Genomic DNA, 23,388 nt, shown 5'->3' on the forward strand with positions numbered 1-23,388 from the left:
TTATCACCAGTTAAAAGTAAGGGAGGAAGATATCCCACAGACGGCATTCCGTACGCGGTATGGCTACTACAAGTTTCTAGTGATGCCCTTTGGGCTAACTAATGCACCAACTGTGTTTATGGATTTGATGAACCGTATCTTCCATGAGTTTCTAGACCGCTTTGTGGTCGTCTTTGTAAACGATATCTTGATTTATTCACCCTCTGAGAAAGAGCACGAGGAACACTTGCGGGTAGTACTTGAGTTGCTTAGAGCCCACAAACTGTATGTTAAGTTTGGGAAGTGTGAATTCTAACTAAGGGAGATTAAGTTCTTAAGCCATGTGGTATCCAGGGAAGAGGTGACTATAGATTCATCCAAGATAGAAGTAGTGCAAGATTGGGAATCACCTAAGAATGCTTTCGAGATCCATAGTTTCTTGGGATTGGCTGGGTATTACCATAGATTTGTGAAAGATTTCTCAAACCTAGCCTTACCATTGACTAGACTGATGAGAAAAGGAATCAAGTTTGTGTGGAGTGAGACTTGTGAGAAGTCTTTTTAAGAGCTTAAGATTAGACTTACCACTGCTCCAATTTTGATTATTCCAGAGAGGTGTTTGGGCTATTCAGTGTATTGTAATGCCTCACGGGGGTTGTGTCTTGATGCAGGAGGGGAAGGTAGTAGCCTATGACTCGCAGTAATTGAAAACGCATGAGAGGAACTACCCTACTTATGACCTAGAGTTAGCAGCGATGATTTTTGCCTTAAAGATTTGGAGGCATCATCTGTATGGTGAGAAGTTTGAAGTGTTTTCTAATCACAAAAGTCTGAAATATCTGTTCACACAGAAGGACTTAAATCTGAGACAGAGGAGGTGGATGGAGTTTATAGAGGATTATGATTTCGAGTTACATTATCATCCAAGAAAGACTAATGTTGTGATCGACGCCTTGAGTAGGAAATCCATTAGCAGTGTCGTTTGTATTGCCATCCGAGAATGGGAGATGTTGGGCGCTATTAGGGAGTTTGACTTGCATCTTGGCGAGTCTGTTGAGGCTGCAGTCTTGTTTTCTATAGTTGCACAATCTACACTTGTGAACCAAGTGATAGAAACACAGAAGGGTAACCTTGAGGTAAAATCCCTCCGGGAGAAAATTTCCAGTGGGAAGGTAGAAAAAGGTTTGAACGTGTACTCCGACTCGAGTGTTAGATACCTTGACCGTCTCTTCATGTCGAAGTCTTATCGAGAGGAAGTACTCCGAGAGTTTCACCATTCACGCTTTATGGTGTATCCAGAAGGCACAAACATGTATCACGACCTTTGTCGCCAGTTTTGGTGAAAGGGAATGAAGAAGGATGTGGCCGCGTTTGTGTCAAGGTGCCTTACTTGTCAGCAAGTGTAGGCCAAGCATTAGACACTAGCGGGTTTGTTGCAACCATTGCCTATAGCCGAATAGAAGTGGGAACATGTCACTATGGATTTTGTTGTGGGCCCTTCGAGGACTCAATGGGCTAGTGATGCCATTTGGGTGGTAGTTGACCGCTTGACTAAGTCAGCGCTCTTTATACCTATGCGTGTGAGTGACTCGATAGATTATCTTGCCGATCTTTACATTAGAGACATAGTGAGGCTACACGGGGTCCTAGTGATGATTGTTTCGGATAGAGATCCGCGTTTTACAGCTCGGTTGTGGTAGATCCTACAGAGTGCCTTGGGTACGAGATTGACTTTTAGTACTACGTATCATCCTCAGACTGACGGGCAGTCCAAGCATACTATTCAGATCCTTAAGGATATGCTTCGGGGTTATGTACTTGACTTTAAGGGTTCGTAAGAGAGGCACTTGCCCTTAGTAGAGTTTGTCTATAATAACAGTTTCCAATCGAGTATTGGCATGGCACCGTTTGAGGCCTTGTATGGTCAACCGTGTAGATCCCCGTGTGTTGGGCCGAGGTAGGTGATGCACCTATGTTGGGTCCAGAGTTAGTCTAAGAAATGATGGAGAAAGTTGTACTTATCCGAAAGAGATTGGTTACTGCCCAGAGTCGCTAGAAAAGTTATGCCGACCGTAGGAAGAGACCTTTATCTTTCGAGGTGGGAAACATGTATTCTTGAAAATATCACCTTGGAGAGGTTTGATGATGTTTGAAAAGAGTGGGAAGTTGTCCCCTCGATTCATTGGGCCTTTTGAGATCCTTTAGCGGATTAGAGAGGTAGTTTATCATTTGGCCTTGCCGCCACAGCTTTCTGCGGTTCATGACATGTTTCATATTAGCATACTTTGGAAGTATGAGTCAAATCCATCGCATGTGTTAGATTGGACCGACTTAGAGGTATATGAGGATGCCTCATATGAGGAGAGACCGGTGAGAGTCTTAGATACTTGGGACCAAGTCTTGCGAGGCAAGAGAATTCCCTTGGCTAAGGTATTGTAGAAACATCACAAGGTTTAAAGAAGCAACTTGGGAACGTGAGTTGAAAGTCCATGAGAAGTATCTGGACTTATTTGTGGATGTTTGAACATGTAATGAAATTTTGTTATTTAATGAAATATGAAAGCATTGTATATGTTTTGAGAATATGAAAACATTGTATATGTTGTATATGTTTTGGAAACAAGGATTTAATGTAGAGTTATGCTAGGGACCCCAAATAAATTACCAAATATTTTACCAAACCTCTCACATGGGTGTGGGACCCACACAAATTTCATGTGTGTCGGTCCTACACCCATGTGAGAGGTTTGGTAGAACATTTGGTAATTTATTTAGGGTCTTTAGCATTTTCCTTTAATGTAAACATTGTAAATGTTTTGAGAAAATGTGAATTTTACTTTCAATGTTGGAAATCGTGTATCGAATTGATGGGAATGGATGACCGGTGGATGGGTCATGGTATTAGAGTTAATTGATGATCCTTATGGTAATTGGTTTAAGCATAACTTCAAAACTTGATTCAAAATTTTGGGGACGAAATTCCATAAGTGGAGGAGATTATAGTGATTCTGGTTTTGATCCGACCCTTGTTGTATCCCAGACTCGGGTTTCGTGGTTTCATATTTTTGTTTACATCTTACTTCCCTTATATCTCCTTAAATTTGGCTATTGGATTGTTGTGCTTTCGTTTGGGATAGGTTGGTTGCTTAGTTTCCAAACTTTTGTTGCCAGATTTTTGCTCTTCCACTCAAGCGGCACTTCTTGCCCTCGAATGGGCTTTAAAAACTCTCAGTACTTTTGCAGGTCTGCAAAACTACTAGAAGAGTGCATTCTACGCTTGAGTGATTCTTTCTGCACTCGAGCGGCCATTCTTTTGCTCGAGCGTCGGTCTATTGTCTGCAAAACTACTAGATATGTGTATTTTGCGCTCAAGCGTCAGTTCTTGTGCTTGAACGGAACAACTTATTGTGTCTGACGCTCGAGCGTCAACTCTTGCGTTCGAGCAGACTGTGTGTATATTAGTTTGCAGTAGCCTCCTTCCACATCACTTTTTCATCTCTTTGTTTCCCAAAACCTTAGATGTAGAGCCTCTCTATCTAAAACTCAACTTATCCCTACATTTTTACCTAGATCCACTGGTTTCTCTACCCTAATGTCTTTGGGAAAAGGGTAGAACATCTCAAGAGCTCCATTTTGATAAGAACAAAAGTCAATTTCGGCATCTTTGAAGTTTTCTTCTTGCTTTACTCACCTTTTAACTTTGAGATAGAGACTTTTTATACTCTTCTATGATTTTTAACTTAGTTATGTATTAATTGTGTAAATAATGTTGAGATTTGGAGGATTTTAGACAAACCTAGAGTTTTGGTTTAAAATCAAAAGAGGGTTTTTCAAATGAAGGTATTAAAAATGGTTGTGGGTGTAGATATGAGGTTGTATTGTGTTAAATCTGTTGATTTTGATACAAGGGTTAGATTTGGACGAAAATGGAGTTTTGCCGTAAAATGCTTCAAATAATTATTTTGTATAAATAATGGAATTGGTATAGAGAAAGTGAAATTGGATAGATATTTATGTAAATGGTAGAGTTGGATACTTGTTATATCTCATATATGAAAATTTGGATAGTTTATCTGTTTCGGAGATTGTATATCTGTTTAATAATACTTATTTTGGGGCTATCGTGGAGGATAACTATGATTGTTGTAGAAATTGCATGGGGATTAGGTGAATTGAAATTAATCTCTTATCGGTTGTCATTGAATATGACTGTGTTTTTAATACATTTTATATGTATGATGTTTGGGAAGAGAAAGATGATGTACTTCATGTTTGGGAGAAGAAAAGAGATGGACTCTATTGAAATAACTTAGCCTGTATGTCTAGGGTGAAAGTTCCGAAAACCGCGCGTATACATGGGTGCCGATTCCCGCCAACGAAATTTTCGTAAAATGACAAATTGAAGTGTTTGTGTAATGGTTGTATTGATTAGACAACCACTGAGTTGTAGCCTTAGTTGGGTTGTTTGGGTAATAATGAATTTGACTCGTGAATTGAGGTAAAATGAATTAAGATAAAATGGATTGTAATATAGAATTTGGCATATTATGATCTTATAGAATATGAATGGTTTTATTACAGGCATTGCACATACACATTATACTTATATCTTTGTTAAGATTCATATATTGTGTTAGATTGTTTCTACTGGGTTTTGGCTCACCCTATTTGGGAAAAACCATTTTCAGGTGTTAGAGATATGCCTCTGCCAAGATAGTAGTTTTGGGAGATTTGGAGCAAAAGCTTCTTTTTAATTGTATTTACTTGTATAGCTAAGGGCTTAATTGTATTGAGCTAGACTCATTTTGTTGTAACAAAGCAGTGACTTGGAAAAATGTAAGCCTTTTGGGCAGATGAATATTGTTTAACTTTCATTACTTTTCACTATTAGTCACAAATGCTGTAGAATTAGGATGAGCTATTTATGAATGTATATCGCATGTGTCACTTTTTGTATGTTAACTCTGATTAATGAGAGCTTCTTATTATACTGATGTTTTTAGTTAGAGTATTGTAATTATTTTGGGGCGTTACGAAAATTATCATTTGCCAAATACATAGGTTTGTATAGCACTAATAACCTTATCATAAAAAGTGAATATAACGATTTTGATTTAGACATGACCCATTTTCTTGCTTTTGAATTCAAGAACCTGTGTACTTAATTGTTGTTTATCTCATTTCCATCTTATTACTTGTTAAGATTGGCTATTAGGAGTTTTGGTTGTGTTTGAAATAGGTTGAAAAATTAGTTTTTCCAAGAGTTGTTGCCCCGATTTTTACTTCTTTGCTTGAGCGATCTTTCTTGCCCTCGAACGGTCTTTTACAATCTGTAAAACTACTGGAAGTGTGATATCTATGCTCAAACAATTTGACCGCTCGAGCAGTCTTTTACAATCTGTAAAACTACTAAAAGTGTGATATCTGGGCTTGAGCGATACTTCTTATAACAATTCTGGTTTAAATCCGACCTATTTTCTTGCTTTTGAATCCGAGAACCCATGTACTTAATTATTGTTTATCTCATTTTCATTTTTGCTTGTTGAGATTGGCTATTAGGAGTTTTGATTGTATTTGAAACAGTTTGGAAAGTTAGTTTTTCAATGAGTTATTGCCCAAATTTTTGCCTGTTCACAGTTTGTAAAACTACTGGAAGTGTGATATTTATGCTCGAGCGATGCTTTTTGCGCTCGAGCAGCCTTTTGCAGTCTGCAAAACTACTAGGAGGGGGTCATTGTGCAATCGAGCGGTGGTTTTGGCCCCTTGAACGGTGTAACTTATTGTGTCTGTTCACTCGAGTGGTGTTTTGGTCAATCGAGGAGTCTGTGCATATATTAGTCCGAGAAAGGGCCATTTTCAGTCACTTTTTCATCTATCTCTCTCTCTCTCTCTCTCTCTCTCTCTCTTTAAGTTCTTACCTTATAACTTTAAATACTCTCAATCCTTTATTTCTTCACCATAGTTCTTTGTAGTAAAAGATTGAGCACATCGAGGGTTTTGTTCTAATCGAAAAAGTTAGTGTTTTTTGCTCTGCCAAGTTCTACCCATCATTTCTCCTTGTCTTCTACTTTGAGTTAGGAATTTCTTTGACTCTTTTATATGGTTTTTAGCTTAGTTATTTGCCCTTTAAAAAAGTTTAATGATTTGGGGATTTTTGGGAAAACCTAGGGTTTGAATTTGAAATCAAAATAGGGGTTTTTTTCCAGATGGGTTCTTGAAAATGGTTGTGGGCATATGGTCATGGTTGAGCTTTGTTAAAATGATGGATATATTTTCTTAAAATTGATTTTGTAACAAAAGGGGGTTTTGCCCTAAATTTTGGATGTTTGGAATTATGAAGGGAAATGGAAAATAATGTTGGGTATTGTGAAATTGGAACAATGTTTATGTTGATGATGATGGTGGAGTTGGATATTTAGTATCACTCCCATAGATAAAATTGTATCTTTTGATTGGAAATTATCTATTGAATAGAAATATCTGTTTTGGGCTATCGGTGGAGGATAGTCTTGATTGTTGTAGACATTGCATGAGGATTAGGTTGAATTGAAACTAATTTATCATAGATTATGCATTGAGTATCGTTTCATATTGAACATCATAAATGTATTAGTTTTGAGAAAAATGAGTGAATACCGTAGTGAATCTAGTTAGAGGGTGTTGTTGTGGTTATGATGTTGGTTTGCGTGTCCTTGGTGAAGGTCCAGAAACCTGTGCGGTTAGGTGCCGATCCTTTCGGTTAGTAGCTGTAGTAATGCTTGTATAGTCCACTGACAGACATGTACCTAGAGATTCCCAGCATATTGTATCTACTACCCAGTTTTCTATTGTAAAATGATTATTTTCATGAATTAATTTATAATGTGGAATTACATTGTTTTGAGATGGAAAACGAGAAATGTTTGACAAATGGCATGCATATGTATTCACCTTATAAATTTGCTAAAATTCATATACTGTGTTAGAGTATCTCTACTGGATTTTGGCTTACATTATGTGGAAAACAACTTTCAGGTGCTAATGATATGCCTCCAACAAGGATGTAGCTTGGGAGAACTTGGAGCTTAAGGCTTCATTTTTTGTTTCTTGATGTAATTATTTTTGTTTAAGCCCCAGGCTTTATTTATATTGAGTTTAAACTCATTTTGTTATAATCAAGTATTGTCTTGGAAGGTTGTAACCATTACTTGGTTTTATCATGTCGTCTTGGAAAATTGGAAAGTTTTACTTGGAAAGTTGTATCGTATCTTCTTGTCATTACTTGGTTTTACTTCCCTTTTTACTCTTGTATCTATGCTATATGTTATAGATTCAAAATCTAGGAATTGTTAATATATAATGCATGTCATCTTTGTAATGATCAAAGATATGAGGAATAGAAGTTATGAGATTGTTCTTCAATTGTAGCATTGTTATGAGATGGGTTAATGCTAATTATTTCGGGGTATTACACTTCTTGCACTAGAGCGGTCTTTTGCAGTCTACAAAACTATTGGGAGGGGGTCACTGTAGACACCCCATTTTTGACCGTCCTCAAGACTTGGACGTCACCATTGGAACACTTGGTGATTACCCTTGTTTGTGTTCGTCTTGAATTCCCGGAGGTCTCGGTTGCGCAACTTGCCTCAGGATCTCTCGACCCGACCGTGTTGTGTCTGGTTTCGCACCAAACACTTGTGTTTTGCCTTGGAGGGGCAGGGAATGCCTTGTGAGGCATCTCCATACATCACCGGCCATGGCTTGAGGCCACCGGCCAGTGATTTTGTGCCATCGGCAATGTATATTGCCGGTCGGCACTCTTTGTTGTCGGTCGGCCGTTTATTTTGCCAAAATGGCAATTTTGAATGGCCGATCACTGTTCATCTACTTTTAGTAGATATTTTGTGCCAACTATGATAGCTGGCACCCACTCTGTTCCCCTCCATACACGTGTATGGAGGGATTTCCCTCTAAGCAAGCTTGTTTGGTAAGCTTTGTAAGGGGGAACTTCTATAAGAGGAGAGCTCTCCTCCTTCTTCTAGGTTGGTGATTTTGGGAAGAAAAACCAGAGCTTACACATATACATACACACTCTCTCTCTATATTTCCCTCTCTCTCCTCCCTTGTGTGTGTTTTGTGGCCCAAAAGTGCATTTTTACCTTAGTTTTGCACTAACACACACACTACCACACCTTACTTCGACTTTGAGGGACTTTGAGGGTTGTTTGTTGAGGTTTTGGACTGATTTTGGTCAGTAGAGGGTGGCTGGACCAACTGTTCTTCAAGGGTTCTTCAAGGGTAATCACTTTACTTTAGTTTCCCCAATCTTGCATTGGCTTTTGACTTATCTTTCTTTCTGTTTTAGACTTTGTGTATAACTGAAAAAAGCTTTGTATTTTCATGCTTAAGACATCTCATTGAGGTCATTTTGGCATTGGGGGTCGAACTCCCCCTCTTAGGCCTCTTTTGGCCTCTTTTGGTGCCTTTTCTTTAAGCCTTGTTGACCTTTGCTGTATTGCTCTTTTCACCACTGAAATCTAGTGGATTTTTAGTGGTGAAGAAGATGGTTTGAGGTCTTGCATAGGGGAGGGACACCCCTCTCCCCTTTGTCTCTCCTTTATCCTTGTTTTTTTGCTTAAAGGGCAACATGCATGCTTGACTGATTTTGCCCCAATTTCAGAGGTTTTTTAGGTGTCTTTTGATCATAATATATCTCTATCTTTGGTCGGGTTTGTAGTCTTTTGCATGCATAATACCCTTGTCTTGTATGCCTCCCTTTTGCATAGAAATGCATCCTCTATTTAGGCTTCCATGCTTGCATGATTTAGCTTAGTTTGTTGAAGCTTTCGGTCATGATTTGTCATACTTAAGGTCTGTTGGCCACTGTTTTGGTCATGTTTGACATGCTTGATGTAGTTGCTTTGCATTTTGGCTTGTAGGCCTTGAGTATTTTGGCTTCTAGCATGCTTAACTTAGACTATCCTCATGATTTGGCATTATTTACGATCATATTTCAGTCCATGTAAGGTGGTCTTATATTGTCATTTGTGTCCCTTCCCATGCTTTAAGGTGTTGTAGTTTTGTGCCTTGAAATGGGCTTTATGCATGCTTGTATGTTTAAGACATTTTGGGGCTGCCATATCAGCGGGTTTTTGGGTGTATTTTGCTGCATTGAACATCTGTTTTTGGTCGCTTAGTCCATGCCATGAGTGGTCATGATGGTTGTAGTAAAATGCCCCTTGTTTGTGCCTTAGCTTTGGGCCCTTTCGGCTTGCATTTTGGCATGAGTGCTTGTTCACCATTTTGGACACTTTTTGGTCACTGTTTTGGGATAGACTGAGGTCTACCCTTCATGGTTTAGCACCACCATTGCATGATCATGTTGCATTGTTTTGGTCCTCATGCTTACATTGTATCACACTTGCATGTTGGCATGGCATTTATCTAGTTGCATCTCATATACATTGTACCATACTTGGCACATTTAGAATGCACTAACTTAGTTTGCATGTTTGGGTTGCATTACATTTGGCATGTTTTGCATTTTAATCTCATGTTGTGCATTTGAGCCAAGTTCGTATATACGCATTACATTGCTTGGTTTGGGGTGTCAAACCGGGCATGGGGATTGAGGAGTGTTTGTACTTCAAGTGACAAAACACGCCTCAATCCTCGGTCGCCAATCCCCTTGACACCAACATGATAGGGTGTTGGTATTCATGTGTCTTGTTTGCATGCATTTTACATTGAATTGCAACTTCGGCCTCTTAGGCCATCATGCATCAAAAATGCACAATTGATGGCCCGAAGGTCGAGGGTCACGCTCCCTTGAGTCTCTTGCATGATTGGGAGTGTGACCAAGCCCACATTTGCTCAAAATTCCATGCCATGTACTGCCTTGCCCTCTGCTGTTGTCAACTGCAGGTCCCAGCAGGAATCTGTGGCCGATCGGCAGTATTTAGTGCCAACCGACAAAGAATATGCGGCCGATATACTTGAAAGCAGCCGATGGATATTTACCATGGCCGGTGGTTATTTCCCTTAGCCGATGGTGTTCTACAGTGTTCAGAGAACATATTCCAAGACTTTGGCAATTTTCAGAGGAGCAGGGCAGCATTAACAGAGGCAGCAGTGGCATGGTACGAGTTTCTAGGCAAGATGGATCGAGCATGCATCATTTGCGTATCCCGAGGCAGGGCTGCGGCCATCTCAATTCTGCATTTAATTTGTTAAATTAGAGGGTCTGTAATAATTAATTAGCTAGGATAGGTAATTCATTATTCGGGTTGTATTATTCTTTTGGTCCCTCCGAGCGAGGGCAAATTTGTAATAAGTGTGGGTGCGTTTGTGCATGTCTTCCAATCCCACGTCTTTCTTCCCTTTTATTTACCTGCTTATGATGGTAGACTAGGGCATATTTAAATTAGCATAACAGTATGACAGCATGTTTGCATCCATTCATCTGTTTCGCATGCACCGGGCTCGGCGCATCATGCTAACTACACTAGTATTTCAAATCTAACTTGAATACATGCTACTTGTGCATTTTCACATGTCATTCATAGACTAGCCGAGCCTATTCTAGTGACATTTCGTATGCGTTGTATTAGACATTTAAACATGGACTTGGATCATGCATTGATTGCTAACGAGTTCTTTGTTTTGGCACGGAGTACGATGTAAGTATTTATGCTTTAGCATACCGCATGCGTGTAAGTGTTGCCATGATAGCATGATTACCATGAGGCTAGCTGCTTATGTGATATAACTGCCTGAATGCCTGTGGGTGAAGGTTGGGTTATTTAAATTGGAACAATTCATCAAATGTGTGTTTTAAGCCCACTAAATAGTGGCAAAATCATGTTTTCTAAGCCCACCTAAGGGTGGCAAATCCATGTCTTAGCCTACTTGCGGGTAGCACCATCAAACCATTTTCAAACAAACAAACATGAAATGTTTTGTTCCAATTCAGGCGATCCAGTCTATACTTGTATGCTGTGCGCATCACATAGTAAATCTAGGCTAATAACCGGAATAAGAACACACAATGTTTTCAAAAATAGATATCATGGTTAGTAGAGGCCGATCTTTGATCGGGCGAGCGGGGGTGCTCACGAAGTGACCTTCCCCAATCGTACCCAAGTTCCCGAGCCGAGACAACTTTGGTGATGACGGATACGTGGCCTTAGGCAAACGAGTCAGGGTTTCCTAAATTTTCCCAAAATAAAACATTTAGGTGGCGACTCTGTATCTGGCAAAGCAGTCCATGTTTGGCACTTCTTTTAAAATCTGTTTTCTCAAAACGATTTGCCGGATTTCAACTCTTTGGTTCAGATTATGAACCGTGACACAAATCGAGTCCGAACTGTAGCGGGGTCCCTCGCGGGCGTTGTTACAGTCATTGTGCAGTCTTTTGCAATCTGCAAAACTACTAAAAGGGGGTCATTATGCGCTCAAGCGGTGGTTTTTGTCGCTCGAGCGGCATCAACTTTTTGTGTTTGTTCGCTCGAGTGGTGTTTTTGTCGCTTGAGCAGTTTATGCATATATTAGTCTGAGAGATTCACTTTCTATAGCGATTCTGGTTTAGACCTGGTCTGTTTATTGTTTTGGATCCGGAATTCCCTTGTCTTATTGGTTGTTCAACTCCTTATTCATCTTGTACTTCATTGAGTTTGGCTATTGGAGTATCATTGTCTAGTTTGGAATAAGTTAGTAGCTTGTTTTTCAAAAGAAATTATGTCCAGAATTTTGCATGTTCGCTCGAGCAACGCTTCTTCCGCTCGAGCGGTCTTTTACAATCTACAAACTACTAAGAGCTTGATATCTACGCTTAAGCGATGCTTCTCGCACTTGAGCGAACTTTTGTAGGTCTGAACTACTGGAAGGGATGCATTGTGTGCTCGAGCGACCATTCTTGTGCTTGAGTGTCGTTTTCGTTGTGTCTGGTCGCTCGAGCGACCATTCCTGCGCTCGAGCGATCTGTACGTATATTAGTCCAAAGGGGGTTACTTTTGAGTCATTCTCTCATCTCTCTCTCTCTTTCTCTAAAACCCTTCAAAACCTAGATCTACTTACTCTCTCTCTAGAAACCCTCTCTAAAACTCAAATACATCTTGATTTGTTGATTTCTACACCATAGTCCCTTTGATAAAACGGTTAAGCTCACCTAGAGCTTCGTTTTAATCGGAGCAAAGTTCGTTTTCAACTCCATCAAGTTTCAACTCTTGTTCTTCTTGGTTCTTGTCTTTGAGGTAAGGATTACTTTGACCTTTTTTATGATTTTTAACTTAGTTATTTGCTTTTCTAAACAAGATAGTGATTTGGGAATTTTTAGATAAAACTTAGGATTTGGTTTTGAAATCGAAAGAGGGGTTTTCAAAGTGGGCTCTTGTATATGATTGTGGCTTGGTAAAAATGGTTGGGTTGGGTTGGGCTAAATAGTGGATTTTACTTACGGAGATTGATTTTTAAAGAAATTGGAGTTTTGTCCTAAATTGTGAAAATTTGATTTTTGTAAAGAGAAAATGAAATTGATGTTGGTTTTATTGAATTGGAACAATGATGATGATGGTGGCAAAGTTGGATATGAATTATCACTCCTAATTGGAAATGTTGAAAAGTATATCTATGTTGAAAATTAACTATCTATTTAGAAATGTCTGTTTTGGGCTATCAGTAGATGATAGTTAAGATTGTTGTAAAAATTACATGAGAATTAGGTGAGTTGAACTATTTTCTTATCTATTTATATTGAGCATTATAACATATTTCACACATTAAAAATGTTGTTGTTTTGAGAAAAATTTGTGAATACCTTGATAAATCTGGGCAGGAGTGTAGTTATGGTATTATGTTGGCCTGTGTATCTTTGATGAAAATCTAGAAACCCACGTAGTTAGGTGTTGAGCCTTCCGGTTAATGCCGGTAAAAATGACAAATTAGTAGTGCTTGTAGCCTACTTGCAGACACGTCCTAGAAATTCCAGTGTTGTATCTACTGCCCTGTTTTCTATTGAAAATGAATGAATTGCATGAATTGTGATATAAACCTGGCATAGCATGGTTTGAAATTAGATATAAAATGTTTTTCACGAACATTGCATGGGCATCCATCTTATAACTCTATTAAGATTCATACACTATATTAGAATATCTTTATTGAGTTTTGACTCACCCTATGGGAAAAATCATTTTCAAGTGTTGATGATATGCCTCCACCAAAGCAGTAGCTTGGGAGAATTGGAAGCCAATAGCTTTTTGTTTTGTTTTGTTATTGTTGTATTTATTTTGTACAAGCCTAGGGCCTTATTTGTATAAAGTTTAAACTCACTTTTGTTATAACCAAGTACCGTCTTAAAAAGTTGTAACCAATACGACATTACCATATTTGTTTACTCTTATTTCATATCTTGCACCGATGATACATGCTATAGATTCAGGATTAGAACTTGTAAATGTATTAATAAAATTAATTATTTGTGTATATATGTATTTTTTTATTTTTTTATTAGTTCAGAGAATTATCTTAGTAAATTTTTTAGAGAATTATTTTAATATTTGTTTTATATTTATTTGTTGAGAAAACTTACATACCATAATTTCTTTCTTTTTTTTATAAATTCGAAAGAAATGTTAAAAATTCATTAATTCAGCCAAAATGATATGGTAATAAAATTAAAATCCACATCATTGGGTGTATAATAAATCAAAAAATAATATATATCATACCACATAATTTTATTATATATCTAATATTTATTCTACTCAATTTCCTAGTAATAATATTTTAATTTTTAAAAAATTATCAAAATGTAAAACTGATATAGAGTTTATTTGGAAAGTGAATTGATTTTTTTTGATCTTTTAACTATTTTAATCTGAGGACTTAAAAGCATGAAGGTTTTTTTTTTTAATCTTTTAATTTTTTGTGAAAAAAAAAAATAATTATACATTAAAATATGATATTTTATCTTATCGATTAAAATGACTATACTGATAATAGTCCGCCGCTTCATCTCCCGCCCCCCTCTCTCTCTCCGCCGCCGACCATCCATGGCGCAGATCTGCTAGACATTCTGGAAATGTAAGGAGGTAAAAGATTCGCTATCATTACATTATACATAAAATAAAACATCATTTGAAAAAATTTCATGATAATATTTTTTTCAATGATCACTAGTATTATTCGTAACAAAATATTGAAATTAGTTCTTTCATACGCTTTCCTAAGATATAGCGATAGCAAACATGTGCAGTGCAGTAATGTTCTTAATAAATTGTCTTTTCTTTTAGGTATATTTCAACATTCACATATCTCTCTCTGCTGGGAAATCTACAAAGCTCTCAGCATAATTGCCTGATAAACATGCTTGCTCAGAAATCAGTACACACCTGGGTTCAGGTTAGCAAGTGTTCTACTACTCTAGTTAGTTAGTGTGAGTGTATTTTTGGATCAATTAATGCTTTATGTTGTCCATAATTCTAATTTGTGCTTAATTACTTAATCAAGCATATATAACTTTAGAGGGTGTCATTTTCAGCTCTTGCATAAGAAGAGGTTAGTCTATGGGTATTTGAAATTTATTTGATTTCAGTAGGTTGCCATTTAATGTATTAGTATTTTAGCTAATCATGACGGAAAATCATTGACTCTCATGATTTTCTTGTATGGTGGGATATGTACTTGATAATTGTTGTGATAAGAGTTCACACTTGTACTCATGCCTTTGATTACAAGAGGCTTATTAATCAATCCTTACCAATGTATCCAGTTGAATCTGCAGTGGATTAATTGAATATGATTATTTTAGCTAATCTTGCTTGGTTCATTATTTTTGTTTGAAACAACATCATTAGTTTATTCAGTGAGGTACTTGTGAAAGAGCCAACTTGAACCTTTAGAATGTAAGTTTCTAGTGGGGATGATTGCTTGTAGCATGAAGTGTTGGTCAAGCTGCAATTATGAACCGTGTGACTAGCACGTGTGCATACCTTGGCATTCAGAGAATCAGAGTACATTCTGTATCTGTGTGTGATGTTTCTGTAAGCAGCATGGTCTGCAATTTCTCAATAGCGTGTTTATTTTTATTTTTTCTAACATCTGAAACATGCCTTTTAAATAGTTTAAGATGCACAACCATGGGAAGTTGAATGAACTGGAGGGAAAGAAAAGGTGGTAGTACAAAGTTGTGGCCTAGCAGTTGGTAGGAAGCATAGTGCATACTGGATGAAGCTCGACTTCCAGGAAATAAATATATATATATATATATATATATATAAATTGACAAACTTTTGATCATATGCTGATAACTAACTAATGACTTATGCTGCTGAATGCGAAAGTGCTGATCGGCCCAAAGCCTCTGCTTCTTAGGTAGGAATTATTCAAGTAAATTTTCAACGCAACACGGGTTTCTTGATGGATTCTTAAGTCTGTCCATGAAAATACCTTTGGGCTCCGTTCAGTTGTCAAGAATTTTGTGTGAGAAAGTTCTACCCAAGAAAAGTGTAGTAAAGTAAAAGGAAACTTGTTTTCTCATGTGTGAAAAGGAAAGTGTATTGTTGAGAATTCCCGCAAAATCTTGTATTTTTTGTTAGACATGTTTTGAGGGAAAACATATCCTGGTGGTGGAAAAGTTAAAAATATGAGTCCCACTACTTTGTTGCTAAATGAACATGAAGATTGATTTTCTTGGACTTTTTTTTTTTTCCTTTTCCTAACAACTGAATGGAGCCTTGGGGAGTGTAAGTTTACGGAGAAAATAATAATATTATTACATTAACCCTAACAGCTCACCCATAGAGTTAGATTACACAATTTATAAAGAGCAAAACCAAAATGGCTAAAAATGACAAAAATATTCTCAGTTAAAAATAAATAGCTAACCAAACCAAACCAAAAAATATAAATCACTCAAGTTCATCTCAAAATTGGTAAGTGCAGTATGATCTAAATCATGAATGACCTTTTTGCGATTGCTTGGTGAAAATAGGTCCATATTGACTATTTTTGCTACGATGGTTGGCTATGTGAAAAATTACTCTGTAGATTCTGATGAGTGGGAGTTAGATCAAATGGCCTCTTCCATAAGGAGGCAAAAGGAATTAGTTTATTTACACAGATGATGGATCTGAACTTCTCAATGATTTTATGATTGCGGTGTTTGTTAATTAAATAGCCTTGCTACAAGGTTGGGTTTCCAATGCCTGCAACTTCATTAGACAGGATCAGATGCCTAGTACCATCCCCTTTTCCTCTTCAATTTCTCCTGCCATATCTTGTTGATGAACTTGTCTAGTTGAGGTTATTTTTGTGTAAATAGTGGATGGTCTGAATTTTTCTTGTGCCGTACTGGGCTTTGGACAAAGGAATTTGGATTATTCTGTGTGGCTTCCTATTGAAAATTGGATGAAGAGAAAAAAGGATTTTATCTTCTGAATTTTTATAGACGAACTCTTCGCTCTAAACTTGTAGATTGCTTACTACTATTAGTACTATTTAGAATAAAATTTAAAGAACTGGAGCTTTCATCTGTCACAAATCTGAAAAGATAACACTAGCAATGTGTTGTTGTGCCATGACTATATAATACATATAGACGTTGTTGGTATCCATTAGCTTTAATTGTAGGATGTTGGAACAAGCAATAGATGGGAAAATAGTTTTGTTGCTGGATTGCTTCTCCTCCAAAAGATGGGCCTTTCTTTGATGTTGTTCGTGCATTTGAATTTCATTGATCATTGGTATGGGATGTTTGTATTTATTTCAAAAAAAAAAAAAAAGAAAAAAAAAAGAAGAGATAGATTTACAAACATAAGGAATCGTTTGCTTCTATTTCCTGTGTGTTCTTTTTTTTTTCCCCCTCACTGTCCAATTGGTCTTCCTGTTATCTGAGGTTCTAACTAGGATAACTTTTCAATTCTTAGAGATGCGCTTATGCAGTTAGAGCTTTCAGGTAAATGCGTGACACTTTGATATTCATTTGAATTATATTATTATCATTTTCTTTATTTTTATTTTAAAATTTTGTAGAAAAGCTAATGCTTTTGCATCTTTTATGTGCTTTCATTCTTTTGTGATTTGTAATTGCCCTAGTAATATACGGCATGGAGATGACATCGTTGGCATTGACTTTGGTACTTCCAAATCACGTTTGGCTATCATGGATGCAGAGGTTCGTTGGCAAACTCTAATTTTTATTATATTTTTTACATCTTTGCTGTGTTTGTAAGTTTGACATTTCCTAAGATTTTACTGGAATACTATGATTAGGAAAAGCCTATAAACCTTTTCTTTAAAAGAAGGAACAAAATGTGAAGGTTTGCAATACAAGTATTCTTTGAGCTTGAAATTTCTTCTTGTTTTGGTATCGTCATTGTTTAAGTGTAAAAGTATGAAAAACTTAGATTAGGTTTAGAGAGAGAGAGTGAAGGAACAAGGAGAAGAAGATATATTGAACGTGTGTTTTTAGGCTCTTGAAATAAACCTAAAGCCAACAGCAGATATTTATATAAATTACGATGTGACCATATGACCATAGTACTCTCACTTGACACAAAAAATAACTTATGACTACATATTCTAACAGTTATCATTATTCTTACTGTCATTTTTATTTCTGTTGTAATCATATCTGAATTAATTAGTCCTTATCCTATCAATTTACAAATCAATACAGCAAAATTAATGCTTCACTTGATGTTGTAATAAATTTTTGTATTATCTGTTTTGATTAAAGAGAACTTCACTGCTTTGTGGATGAGCAAAAGGCATTGTTGAATGGACATAACACAAGATCACTAGTCTGATAAAATTTCGTGAGTAGGTGTGTTTCTAATCCTTTTAACATTTTGTGACCCACTTCAATAGGTTCCAACACTGCTTGAGACTGAAAGTGGAGAAGCTATTCCATCCTTCGTTGCAATTGATGATGAGAAGAAAATACTGGTCGGTCAAGTTGCAAATTACCATGCCATAGGATACCCTGCAGACAGTTTTTTCAATATCAAGACTTTGTTGGGGAGGAAATTTCAGGACTCACAAATACAAGAGTTGAAGACCAAGGTTCCCTTCAAGATTATTGAGGGATCTAATGGCGAAGCTTGGGTAGAAGCATGTAATGAACAATTCTCTCCAACTAAACTTTGTGCATTCATCATTGACAAGATGAAAAGGATGGCTGAGTCATATCTTGGGCGAAGCGTCTCAAAAGCTGTAATAGCTGCTCCAATTTACTTCAATGATGCCCAAAAAAAAGAACTAGAGTTGGCTGGAAAAATTGCAGGTCTGGATGTGCTTGGGATTGTTGATGAGCCGGTTGTTGCTGCTCTCTCCTCCAAGAACATAGATGGTGGTATTTTTGCAGTTTTCAGTTTGGGTGGTGGAACATTCAATATCTCAATCCTTGAGATCTCTGCTGGAGTTATCAAGGTATGTTATTCATCTACGGTTGTATTCCTGCTATTTGATCTGCCAATTACTAATTAATTGCTTTCTTTGGTGTAAGGTTAAAGCTAAGGAGTCTGATTCATCACTGAGGGGTGAGGATTTTGACCTTGTTTTAGTGGAGTACATGGTTGAAGAGATTAGGAAGGTTTATTCTGTGGATGTCTCTGGAGACAGAGTAGCTATGGGGAGGCTGAAGGAGGCTGCAGAGAAGGCAAAGTTGGAACTCTCATCCTCTTGTGAGACTTGGATTGATCTCCCTTACCTCACAGGATCTGAATGTGGCCCAGTACATTTGAACATGACACTTTCAGTCTCAAAATTTGAGGAACTAGTGGAGTTCCTGATTGACAGAATAAGAAAACTATGCCAGAAATGTTTGGAAGCTGCACATGTAGATGAGCAGGGGATTGATGAAGTCATATTGGTCGGTGGGATGGCAAGGGTTCGTCAGGTACAACACATTGTTGAAGAAATTTTTTTGAAATCTCCTTGCATGCAAGTGAACCCAGAAGAGGCTGTGGCTATTGGTGCTCTCTTACAAGGTGCTCTCATTATTGAAGATCGAAGGAAGCTGTCCGGTCACTTGATTCCACTGTCTCTTGGGATTGAGACCTTGGGGGGAGGATTTGCAAGGATTATTGAGAGACACAGTGTGATCCCTTGCACGGCAAGCCAAAACATTGCGTCACCATTGGACTATCCCGATAGTCTTTACATTCGCATTTTACAGGGTGAGCACCAGATAGCTTCAAAGAATGATCTTCTTGGAGAACTTAAGGTGACTGGCATTCCGCGTGCACCATGCGGTGTGGTTAGTATTAAGTTGGACTTTTGTGTTGATAAAAAAGGTTTTCTCACTGTCTTAGCCAAGAGCAAGGATACAGATTTGGAGTGGTCCATGGAAATGAATTATTTAGATAAAATCAGTGAGGATTATGTTCGGATGATGGCTAAAAAGGCAATACTCTCTGGGAAAAGGAATGTTGAGAAGAATGCTTTGATGCAACTCAAAAGTGTGACCGAATTAAAGATCAATAGGATTGAAAAGATGCTAAAGTTCTGGAGAAAGGAAATTCCACGGGTATATTTGGAAAAATATGAGCGTGACTTGGCTGGCTTGAAAAAGGCCAAGGACCTTGAAGATATTGTATTGCTAAACTCAATGCTTGCTGAAGTTGAACAGTTAGAAGAATTTTTAATTAAGCTTGATCCGGGCTACCTAATTCCGGACGACAGTGATGATGAAAGATAATAGTTGTTGTTTGGGCATTGTGTTTCTGTAGGGAAAATGAGGGAGGGCGATGCCCTTTTTAGTAATTTTAGATTTTGTGGAATCACCGAGTCTTTCCTATTTACTTTAATAGTAACTTAAAGCGGTATCTTTCTCTAAATTTCCAAACATGTCAGTTGAACAGAAAATGATACGAGATTCCCTTTTCTCTGTGTCTTTTTCACCATTTATTCTTGCTTATTTATTTATTTCTGCAACTTGTGATTGTGATTAGTTGCCTCGCATTGACTGTTCCTTGATTTTCATAATCATGAGCACTTATAGGAGCCTACTAACAATCGGTTTGTTTTTACTGTTCTCCTCTATATGCACTAGTTCCGAATGGTTAGTTATGTTCATAAATAAAGTGTTCTTCATAAATGTTGTACTCAAATTTATTGCACCATGTGAGTTTTGTAACCTGTTGATCTGACATGTTGCATTCTTGAATAATATTTTTGTAAACTGGATGATATGTGCAAAGATGTATCTTTGATATAGCCTTTTATGATTTACAATGTTAAGACAAAAGCCCATACAGTAGAGAGTAGAGTATTTGGGTGAATTCATATCATATAGTTGCTTCTCTTCTTTTCTTTTTTGGTTTTGTTTTTTGGGGCTGTGTAATATAGAGGAAAGAAACTTTCCTACAATCAAAACCCATTTACACTTCCACATGTGCCTATATTTTCTGAAGAAACATAGAGAGAGCACATTAAGTTGTTTATTTTGCTAGTATTTTTAAAATTAATTAGATAGAAGATTTAATTAATTCATTTAATTATTTTAAGCATAATTTATTAGTGAAAAATTATTCGAATTGTTTGGTTTACACTGTTTTTTAAAAATTGATTTTTTATTTATTATATTTTTTAAAAATATTTTATGTAACTTTTTTTTAGAGATACCTAATTTAGATAGATTTAAAATGTATAATATTTGTTATAAAAAAAAATTAATAAAAAACACAATCACTACTTGAGCAGCAGTATATAAAATATAATGTTTTTTTTTATTTAAATTGTACACGCACTCCGCTAAGTTATTTTTAATGTTAGTGGTTGGATATAACTAAAAAAATTAAAAGAGATCAGTTAGAGGTGTGTTTGCAAAGTGCATTTTTTAACTTTTTTTCTTTTGACTTATTTTTGTTTTTAGTGAATTTTTTTAAAAAAATTAGTCTAAAGTCTCTCTCCTATTTTTAGTAATGGAAAAAATTCACAATATTATTTTTTGATGTCTAAAGTTCTTGAACCCACACTCATATATCAGATCAGAGAAATTTGACTTTCTCTTTCTCTCTGATCTTCAATCTATCTAAACCAAACCCCCTCTCTTTGTGCACATTCCCCCCTCTCTCTGCTCCTGTCTCCTCTCTCGGTCTTCATCTCCGACGCTGTAACATGCCCCGGAGATACCCGTGCGGGTTAAACAGTTTGGACCCTCGATCTCTTTAATTTAGTCTCACGAGTGCATTGTGAAACTTAGACGAGAGTATACATTTGGCAACTTATAGAACATCCATTTTATTGCAAAAAAAATATTTGTCACAAATAGATTGCATCATCAGATCTCAGAATCGCCACCTGATATTTATTTTGAAAAAATTAGGAAACCCGTGACTCGTGCCAAGGCCACTGTTCGTCGTAACCAAAGTTGTCTCGATTCGGAACCTTAGGTATGAGAGGGGAAGGTCATTAATTGAGCACCCTCGCTCACCCGATCAAAAAATCGGCCTTTACTAAACCATGATATGAATTTATTTTCTTTATATGTTCATGTTCTAATTATTTAATAAATCCAAAAATTTACCATGTGAAGTATACAAGTATAGACTATGCCATTCATTTTGGAACAATTTGATTTCATATATTTTGAAAGAGTTTTTAAGATGTACAACCCAAATAAATTGAGTTTACAAACATGAAAAACCAACATCATTGCAAATTAAGCGACACAACCTCCATCCACTATCATTCATACAATTATATCACATAAGCAAATAGTCACATGGTAAGATGCTAAACATAATAAGAAAATTATGTACAAGCTGGATGCTAAAGCATAACAACTTACATATTTACCGACGTCCCGCAAACAGTTACAAAACAAAGTTAGTAAAATATGCATGATCCTATATACAAAATCCTAATGCAATACATACACAAGAATGCTTCTAAAGATCCGACTTCTAAAACATGACATGTGAAACATTGCAAAACATGCGATAGCGCACAAAATCATGTAATAATCAATTAAAGCACGAATACTCAAATTTAGCCGGATCTAGGTACGAATCATGTATATAAAAGCATGGATGACATGTAAGATATATAAATATGCACAGTTATGGAAAGCGATTAAAGAATGAAATAGATAAGAATTGGGGATAGGGAATTATTACAACACTTTAAATATTACAAATCCAAGGGAGACGAATAAACATTACAACACAGTATAAAAAAATCTTTACAAACACTCAAAATAAAATAAACATAAGAAAACAGTAGCTTCAAGCACCTCAAAGACCATCGGAGGTTGATCTTCTCAACGTTAGAAGGCTGCCCTGTTTTGCCTAGAGGTCACGGGCACGGTCATGAAGGTCGCGGGCGCGATGGTGTACTTTTAGGTGGCTACCTGACTAACTAACAAGTCGGGTAGCCCAGTAGGCTCCGCCAAACTTTGTTTTTTTAGATTTCTACAACAAAAACAAAACTAACAACAATATATATGGGAGTCTCAACTCACTACTTTCAATTAGATTACAACAATATATAATATAATAAGAAATCAAAGCAAAAGAGTAAAGAAATCAAAACAAATGAGCAAAATAAGTAAGAAATTCAAGAAAATGAAAAAGTTTGTGAAATTCACCTTCCAAGAAAAAGATGAACTCCTTAGTTCACAAACTCCCTCTTGATCACCCTCAAGTATAGAAAGTGTGTTCTCAAATCCTCAATTCGAAATTATGGAGTTTATGGTATGGAAAGTGGCTATCTCTCTAGTTTTTCTCACTTTCAATTACTAAACACTCTTCTTATGATCAAGGCAATTGATCTTTGGCTATATCAGAATTTTTGGAGTGGTTTTGGTGTATGGAAATGAGGAATTTCAGTAGCTATGACAGCTTGGAAGTGTTTTGGCTCAAGGTTGCAATGTAGACAATTTTTCCTCTTTTGCTCTATTTTCTCTCTAACTCTCTCGAATGATTTTTCTTGTCATTCATTCCATCATCTTTCTCTTCAATATATGATCTAAATGTATAAGCCATGTAGGAATAAACAAGTCAAGGAATGGGGGACAAGGTGGGAGACAAAGGCGATGGGCATGACAAGGATGACAATGATGATCAAGACTTTGTTGCTTTTAATTTATCCTTTATGACAAGGCCAAAACCTCTTTTGATAATGGAGGGTGAGTGGAGATAATGGAGGATGAGTGGGTGCACTTGAATGGATCATAAAATAGGTAAATGGGGTGTCCCAACCGAACCAAAACCAAGAAAAACGGGGCTGCTGCTGTTTTGGGCCGAGTCAACAAAATCTACTATTAAGCCCAACTTCAAACAGGTATATCTTCCTTATCCGAACTTGGTTTTAGGTGATTCTTGGGTCTAAATTGAATCCCCAGAAGTATACTTTCCAATGGTGGTGGTGTAACAACCCCGATCCCTGATTAACGTTAAATTATGGTTAATTATGCTTAATTACTAA

At 36.8% G+C, this 23,388-nt stretch overlaps 1 protein-coding gene across 1 annotated transcript; it reads left to right on the forward strand.

Moving 5' to 3' along the window:
• The first annotated feature begins 986 nt into the window (after positions 1-986).
• LOC114301061 (heat shock 70 kDa protein, mitochondrial) lies at positions 987-19,974 on the forward strand. Its single transcript, XM_082918581.1, has 7 exons — positions 987-1,235; positions 13,960-14,048; positions 14,250-14,358; positions 16,884-16,912; positions 17,053-17,131; positions 17,827-18,387; positions 18,464-19,974. Exons 1-7 carry the CDS (start codon positions 987-989, stop codon positions 19,655-19,657), a joined length of 2,310 nt encoding a protein of 769 aa, XP_082774707.1. The 3' UTR covers positions 19,658-19,974.
• Positions 19,975-23,388: the final 3,414 nt, after the last annotated feature.

The sequence above is a fragment of the Camellia sinensis genome, chromosome 3 (assembly GCF_055761805.1).
Source record: "Camellia sinensis isolate YWXY chromosome 3, ASM5576180v1, whole genome shotgun sequence".
Taxonomy (NCBI): domain Eukaryota; kingdom Viridiplantae; phylum Streptophyta; class Magnoliopsida; order Ericales; family Theaceae; genus Camellia; species Camellia sinensis.